The following is an 8,899-nucleotide window of genomic DNA, read 5'->3' as shown; positions in this document are numbered from 1 at the left end:
GAGCTATGCATTTCTATCAAAGTAAATTCATGGGCTTGAAGTTGGGTTTAGGTCCGATTGGATAGTGAGTCAACATAAATATAGTCGATGCAAACAGAAGTCATTTAACAAACGGGCCAAAAATCTCAATTCAAACCTGAACACAACTAGACGTGAGAAACAGTCAAAAGTCGTGATAGCTTATCGTAAACTTGTTCCGAAATGGACATGATTGCTTGAATTGGATACAAGAACTCGATAAAATGACAAGAAAAAAATGTATTTTAGTATAATTTTTTCATTGCCAAGTCTCAAATAGTTAAATAATTATTTTTTTTAGTTGACGTGACTCAAGTTTTTTTTTTCTTGAATCGTTTAGGCTGACTCAAACCGCACAAAATACAACATAGGTCAGCCCAAACTGTACTTTTTTCTTGCAGAGTTCAAGTCGGACTTTCGTGCTGGATTAAGTACTAGTGCTTTTAATAATGATGCATTGACAATGTGACTTAGTGGCCAATGATCAAATCATTGAGGTGAGGTCAAATGGGATTAAATGCGATGACCTTTTCCATCAGAAACACTTGGCAACTTTCATTCAAATAAAATTTAGTTATACCCAATGAAGGAAAGTCACCTTGCAAATTTAAACTAGAGAATATGGATCAAACTATGCAAAGAAATAAATATGTATTAGACAAATGTAATGTGATCTAATAGAGAACAATGGGTCTTGGAGAGGTGCTTGAGTTTGACAATAAGCTTAATGAATCATAGTCATAGAAAAGGTTTATTTGTCAAACAAAATTTTGTTAGTTATTAAAACCATGGCAATTGATCTTGTGAAGTGTAGTATTTAGAACATAATTTTTTTTGTTTTTTTTTTTTGCCCCTTCTCTTATTTAGAGGCAATATTATTTTCAAGTTCATTGAAGCATCTAACTCGTCTTTACCAGATTTGTTTCATACTCCTAAATTGTAAAAAAGAAATACCACAATGAAACTCCAACTTAAACATGTGTCCAATAAAAGAAAGGAGCTTGTGCATGATTTGACTCTTGAGAGTGCACCATAGTTAAACCAATTGAGTGAATCCTTGAACAAATTAGGGATTGTGGGCTTGGAAGAGGGAAGAATAGTCTCTAGCGTAAAATTATCATCATAGGGATCAATACTTTCATTTGTCGAAATGAGAACATATTGAGATATTTGGTTTTCATAAATTTGCTTCACAAATGTTTGTGGCAGAGCAATATCTCCCTAAGGGGTTGTCTGGTAACAAACTTAAGCTGGATTTTACGTTAATCTTGCCGGACAAGAAAATAACAACTTTTAAATCCTTCTACAGATTTATAGAATTAACTAACTTCGTTACTAAACATCTATGGATTAATATTTTTATCAATATTGATGATATAGGAATCCACCAAGTATTTTTGTGGGGGATGAGATCACCTACAGCAAAAAGAACTGAATTTTCCCATTGGGATTCATTTGTTTGGGCAACAAATCCTTGTTGCAGTTCATCAATTCATGAAATCTTGAAACAATTTTAAATAAGATTTTCATAGATATGGCAATGTGAGCTAAAAGATAAGATTTTTTTTTTTAATAAAAAAAAGCATCTTCCTACAAGCATTCTTTATTTATTGAGCCCACCCAAGCAAACATCCTCCAAGTTTTGTGAAATATCTTCAACTCAACTATTGCCTTAGTAATAGATATTCTAGAAAGTGAGACTGTGAAACCCCTTAAGGAGAATGAAGCCGCGCTCTTAAATATCAAGACGCCCATTGATGTAGCGGTGGAATTTTATTAGAAACATCAAAGTAAAACATGCTCGCATGGGAGCACTCCTAGGATGGGAAACCTCTCGAAAAGTTATACTAATGGAGCAAAATCGTGAGACCATCACGCCAAAGAAGGCAATATCTGGATTGGTGAGAGCTCAGGTTGTTGCAAAGGCAATAATTGGATCAATTTTTTTGTGGTCAATCAGAGATTGTTTGACGCTTTAATGTGTTTGAGTTGATTTCAACTGAGTAAAATTTGTGCTAAGGTTAGTCATATATAGCGGTGTAAACGAGGCGAACACGAGCGAGCCCAGGCTCAGCTCGTGTTCGGCTCGTTTATATTTCAAGCTCAAAAAGTGTGTTCCTGTTCGGCTCGTTTGCTTAGCGAGCTGAACACGAGTTTTCGTGTTCAGCTCATTTGCTTAGATAGCCGAAAACGAGTTGTTCAAGAACAAAAAGTTGTTTTAACAACCCTAATCACATAGTCATAAGATATTAAGGGTTGGGGCAACATTTAAAAATTATTCTTTATATTAAAACATCATGTGAATCCAATTTAATAATTATTATTATATTTTTAAATTAATACTTTTAATTGATTATATATCTTTGTAGTCTTGTAGTTAATTAACTATTTTTAAATACAACTCATCAATATATATATATATATATAATTGATGAGTGTTTTTCGAGTCAAATTATTCGTGTTCTGCTCGTTAACTTAGCGGATAAGTCAAACACAAGCTTCTTAATGAGCCGAATACGAGTTGTTCGCAAACAACGAGCCGTTTTGACAGCCCTAGCTATATCCATTTTGGCATTCCTTCCTCTTCTTATTTTAAGTAAGATTATTATCTAGATGAATTGACTTTTATCTTACTTTTTTACCACCAAATATTTTTTTTTAATGCGATGACGTCATCATCCATAAAGTAACATAACGACATATGGGACATTACATGCAACCATTAGGTCTCATAGCCTTGTAACAGTTGTACCCAAATTTTCCAGCCTCATCCGTCGCTTTTACTTTAAAGTCTATCCGACGCAACCGAACATGGTCCCACGTCTCGCGCCTGTAAAATATTTAGCGGTTTAATAACGTCTTCTTTATTCTGTAGGGAATACCCAATCCTGGGAAAAAAGCAGTTGACTGTGTTAGTTAAGAGTTCGGTTAACCTCCGGATGGAGCAAGAAGATGGGATCTCACGTTTGAGTGCCGCGTGTCTGTTCCCACAACCTCTTTCGTCCGTTCTCAACCTCTCCATCTGCATTGAGGAATACTTCACGCCACGCATTCATATGCGAGGCACGTGTGGCGGCGGTGGGCCCGGTCCGCTCAGTATTGAACATTGACAACCGGCCCACTTGATGAGGTAACAATTATTGGCGAGAAACGCTGGTCTCCAACAAAAATTTATATACACATAATAAATCTCATGGATTACTCATATAATATATTTATTTTAAAAACATATTCAATAATCTTTACTCATTTAGATCAAAATGGGATATCTAGTCAGATGTTTTAAATTTAAAATTGCTATTAATTTTTGATAAATTCTACTAGAACATGTTGTGAAAAAAAAAACGACGGCAATAAAGCGAAAAAACAGATATATAAAAATTACACCAGAAAAGAAGACAACAAGATTTACGTGGTTCGGCAAATTGCCTACGTCCACGAAGCTGCAGAGGATTTTATTATCTTTGAGGATTATACCGTTGACCACGTTGACTTACAAGAAAAAATTCTCTCTCTCTCTTCTCATCTTCTATCTCTCTCTAAACCGAGAGGCACACTAAGAAGAAGAAAGACAATTTTAAAGAAAAGCTTCCTTGTGATTCCTTTGTTCCAGTCTCACGACAGAGTATAATCCAAGGAGAGAAGGTTGTTTGGAGAGTAATATCACTTCCCTGTAATCGTGAGCCCCTTTTAAAGCTTCCCAGTATCCAGCTTATTTTGGTAATCCTTAATTTCGTGATTCCATAGAGAAAACATGGAATCATGTTTTAATGACCCATATAAAGCCCATTAAGGCAAGCTATCAAATTCATTGCATTTTTCTCTATAGCAACAGGAGGGGCGGGAGATTAATATGATAAAACTTAATTAATTAATTAAGTTTTCCTTAATTCTTCATGTCAATAGAAGACAACTGCTTTAAATAAAAAAACAAGGAAGCGTCAAGCTATAGCAGGGAACAAAATACATAAGAAAATAAACTTAAATGATTTTCATAAGTGTCGAGGTCGCCAATTTAAGGAAGTAGACCGAGTCTCCACTTTCCTTAACAATTCTCCCACTTGGAGACTGGGACACTGCATCGACCTTATCCTCAAATGTGATATCCTCCATCTCTGCAACTCAAAACCTCTGTCTCCAAGCTAGAAGATCAACTGAAGTCGAGCACAACTTCAGTTTCTCAAGAGTAACACCTTTAGTTGACATATTACCGTAAACGACATATCATACCTCCAAGCTCCTTCTTGGGTTACTCATGATTCTACTTATAACTCTCACTGCATGGGCAATATCCAGCCTCAGCTCAGCTGAAGGCTATTTTCAACAAGTCAAGTCTTGTACATTTTGTTGTTATCAAGCGCAATCTTCTTTTGCTGTTATCAAGCGCAATCTTCACCCGGTGCACCCACTTGTTATGAAATGTCTTCTTCCCTGATGGAAGTTCTGTTAGCTCTTACTTGCTCGAACTTTCATCTTGCAAGATTTCTTCATAGCTCTGTGGTTCTCCACTATCTGTTCGTACATGATCCAATTTTCCTGTCTTTGGCGCTCTGCCACTTTTTAGGAAACTGACTTTCTTCTGCTTCCCCATAATGTTCCTCTGGCTCATGTGTCCACACCTGAGTAAACCTGTAGTTATATATAGTGTGTCAGTTTTCTTACCCTGAGCTAGTACTAATGCTCCTTTAGTCACCTTCCAGGTACTATCTGAGAACACTACTGAATGACCACCCTCATTGAGCTGCCCAACAGAAATGAAGTTTTTCTTCAATTCAGGAACGTGTCTGACTTTTTGCAAAGTTCATTTACTCTAGTTAGGGAGTGCAATATCAACCTCTCCTATCCCCATCACATCTAGAGCTTTTCCATCAGCCAGATATACCTTCCCAAAGTTACCTGCAACATAGTTCGCATTAACTCCCGGTGGAAAAATGTATGGAAGGAAGCACCTGAATCCAGAATTCAGTCATCAATAGAACTGTGAACTGCCAATAATAGCTCATCATATATCTCTTCAGTTACAATATTAGCGTCATCCAATCATCAATAGAACTATGAACTGCCAATAATAGCGCATCATATATCTCTGCAGTTACAATATTAGTGTCATCATTCTCGTTCTTGAGATTCCTGTAGTTTCTTTTTATGTGACCAGCCTTGCCACAATTCCAGCAGGTTGTCTGCTGACCAAACTTTGATTTTGATCTTCCTCTATTTGAGTTCCTATCCCGTGATCTCCCTCTAGAATCAACAATCAGTGCCGAACTCGAACTCGAGGTCTCGCCAGAATCTTTCATGCGCACCTCCTCAGCCAAAATCAAATCACATATATCATTATATTTCAGTTTAGATTTACCTGTAGAACTGTTAATTGCTATCCTCATGGCTTCCTAGCTATTTCGCAATGAAGCCAACATGATCAACGCACGTATCTCATCGTAAAAATCAATTTAAATAATAAAAATTGATTTGTGATAGTATTAAAATCTTTATGGCGTTGTGCAATAGAGACACCTTCCACCATCTTAAAGTTGAATAAATTTTTCATCAAATGCACCTTATTCGTCGATTACTTTTCATACATACCTAAGAAACCACCATGCGATCTGCAGTAGTTCTATTCTTGATGACGTTGTGGGCAATCGATCTCGACAGGGATAATCAAATAAACCCGGCAACGGCAGGTGAAGTTTCTTCCCATAGTGGTAGTCCTCTATCTGCATCCTCCAGTAACTAAAATCTGTGCCTTTGAACTTCTCGATCCCCGATGTCATCACTTCGTCTCCACCCATCGTTTTCTTTCAGCCTCGAACCAAGGCTCTAATACCAGTTTTTGTGAAAAAAAACGGAAAAAAAACGACGGCAATAAAGCGAAAAAACAAATCTAGAAAAATTACACCAGAAAAGGCGACACAAGATTTACGTGGTTCGGTAAATTGCCTACGTCCACGGATCTGCAGAGGATTTTATTAGCTTTGAGGATTACACCGTCGACCACGTTGACTTACAAGAAAGAATTTTCTCTCTCTCTCTCTCCTCACCTTCCCTTTTTCTCTAAACCGAGAGGCACACTAAGAAGAAGAAAGACAACTTTAAAAAAAAGCTTCATTGTGATTCCTTTATTCCAGTCTCACGACAGAGTATAATCCAAGGAGAGAAGACTGTTTGGAGAGTAATACCACTTCCCTGTAATCGTGAGCCCATTTTAAAACTTCCCAGTATCCGACTTATTTTAGTAACCCTTAATTTCGTGATTCCATAGAGAAAACATGGAATCATGCTTTAATGACCCATATAAAGCCCATTAAGGCAAGCTATCAAATTCATTGCCATTTTCTCTATAGCAACAGGAGGGGCGGGAGATTAATATGGTAAAGCTTAATTAATTAATTTAGCTTTTCTTAATTCTTCCTGTCAATATAAGGCAACTGTTTTAAATAAAAAAAACAGAGAAGCATCAACCTATAGCAGGGAACAAAATACATAAGGAAATAAACTTAAAAAATTTTCATAGGTGTCGAGGTCGTCAATTCAAAGAAGTGGACCGAGTCTCCACCTTCCTTAACAGAAGACGGATCTTAATAACTTAAAAAATAATTATTTTTTTTAGTTTTACTTGGGCCAAAAGTCCACTAAACAAAAGCTAAATCACCAATTTTCTTTTCCACCAAATGAAGGAAACAGAGGTCCCACGAACAATTAAATACTTGATGAAACCATCATCTCAAGCATACTTGAACGACTTGAGTTTTCTTCCTTAAGGCCAAAATTTCTCAGCACTCAATTGGTCCACTTCCCTTATTCTCTGATCCCGATCCGAATTCGAAGCCTTTTGGCAACGAAAAATTATTACGTACAAACACCATACATTTGGACAATGGTGAATGAAGGAGGTCATCTCAAATACACTTAAATTTATGGTGATTTAGCATTCCCATCCACACTTGTCATCCAGATGTTCGCACGTAATAATTTTTCCCACGCAGAATCCCAAATATCTAAATAATAATAATAATAAAAAAGAAATAAGGCTAGTTAATCATAGAAGCATCACTAATCAACCTTGCAACCGTTACATAATTTGGTGACCAAACCCTCTTCAGGTGACAGTCTTCTCTCCCTCTCACCTTCCCCAGATACTTAAAATATAAATATTTATATAGTATATAAATGTATATACTTATATGGTTTCCTCCTATCAATATCTCATCACAATAAATTTATATAATCCATTCCAACACTTTCCTAATAAGAACCATGCCATACAACTCACTACTTCTCCTCTTCTTCCTCCCGCTCCTCCTACCCCCTTCCACTGCCTCCATCTCCTCTTCTCCCCGCTGCGGCCTCCCCGACGAAAGGCCATTAAAATCCGTGCGCCGCTTCGCATACTTCCCCGGTCAACCCCGATGGTCTCGCCCTTCCCACCACCTCACTTACGCCCTCTCCCCCACCGACACCATTGGATATATCAACCGCCCTGCTCTCGAGGCGGCCATGCATCGGTCATTCGCTCGATGGGCGAAAGTCATCCCAATGACCTTCTCCCACTCCAAAGACTACAACACGGCCGATGTCAAAATCGCCTTTTACGGTGGCGATCATGGCGACGGGCAACCATTCGACGGCGTTCTCGGCGTGCTCGCCCACGCTTTTTCCCCCGAGAACGGGCGGCTGCACCTTGACGCGGCGGAGCGGTGGTCCGTTGATTTTGGGGAGGAGGATTCGAAGGTGGCGGTTGACTTGGAGTCGGTGCTGACTCACGAGATTGGGCACGTGCTCGGGTTAGCTCACTCGTCGGTGCAGGAGGCAGTCATGTATCCAACCTTAAGCCCGAGGACGAAGAAGGTGAATTTGAGAGTGGATGATATTGAAGGAGTTCAAGCTTTGTATGGTACTAACCCTAACTTTACTTTGAGTTCTCTTTTGGAGGCAGAAACTTCTGCTGGTTTGAGAAGAAGAAGAGCTAATGGTGAATTGGGTGAGCTGATTAGGAGTGACGTCATAAGAATTGGATTTTATTTATTCTTTTTATTTTCTCTTTTTTTGTGAGTTAGAAAGTTTTTTTTATTTTTATTTTTATTTTTTAGTTAATATTTGGGAGATATAAATTAGGAGGTGATAAGATTAAATTGATATACTGTACATGAATTAATTCATGGCATTTGTTATTGGAGGTGATGATCAAGAGATAGCCTTATCATATTTTGTTGTTTTAGCACTATATAAATATTATTTTTCTATTTATTTTTTCATGGTTAGAAAATTTTTAATGCTCTAATTAACTTTATAATAAATTAAAATTAATTTTTTATTGAAAATTATCATCAAGTAAAATCATCTCGAGCAATAAAGTTTTATTGAAAGCTCATTTATCTACTTTCAAAATATTTTAACCACTCTACAATAAAAAAATTTAATTAAATTTAATATAATTAATAAAATAAAAAAGGGTTAAAAAATAATTAAAGTTGATAATTACATTCAAATTTAAAAATGATTCCGCTAAGAAAGTTAGATTATTGAATGGGAAGCAATTATGGCCATAGCTTAAAAGAATTGTGGTGGTCGTCTTTTTCAAGCATTATATTTTAATGTGATGGGGATAGGAACCCACTTCATTATTCAATAATCTAACTTATGCTTAGCCATGATAATATAATTGATCGCTTGTTTAATGGAGTTTATTACATAAATACAATTCATTTTTTTATGCATTTAGATATCTAACATCTAAACTTTAATTTTTTACGTGCATATTTTTTATATGTGCATGAACAATTACATTTAATTTTTTTATGGTGGATATGAAAGGCAGTGGAGGTATAAATATAAAAAGCAAAATTTATGTTAGATATGTAAATAGATAAAAATTTGGCCC

At 36.7% G+C, this 8,899-nt stretch overlaps 1 protein-coding gene across 1 annotated transcript; it reads left to right on the top strand.

Moving 5' to 3' along the window:
* Nucleotides 1–6,500: 6,500 nt before the first annotated feature.
* LOC110036388 (metalloendoproteinase 4-MMP-like) lies at nt 6,501–8,189 on the top strand. Its single transcript, XM_020740824.1, has one exon. It carries the CDS (start codon nt 7,276–7,278, stop codon nt 8,068–8,070), a length of 795 nt encoding a protein of 264 aa, XP_020596483.1. The 5' UTR covers nt 6,501–7,275; the 3' UTR covers nt 8,071–8,189.
* Nucleotides 8,190–8,899: the final 710 nt, after the last annotated feature.

Source organism: Phalaenopsis equestris, unplaced genomic scaffold (genome assembly GCF_001263595.1).
Source record: "Phalaenopsis equestris unplaced genomic scaffold, ASM126359v1 Scaffold000002, whole genome shotgun sequence".
In the NCBI taxonomy this organism is placed as follows: domain Eukaryota; kingdom Viridiplantae; phylum Streptophyta; class Magnoliopsida; order Asparagales; family Orchidaceae; genus Phalaenopsis; species Phalaenopsis equestris.
Note: the sequence above shows the minus strand (reverse complement) of the source record. Positions and strands in the feature narration are given on the sequence as shown.

Coding starts and splice junctions, on each gene's coding strand:
- LOC110036388 (XM_020740824.1), top strand. CDS start 7,276: ATGCCATACAACTCACTACTTCTCCTCTTCTTCCTCCCGCTCCTCCTA.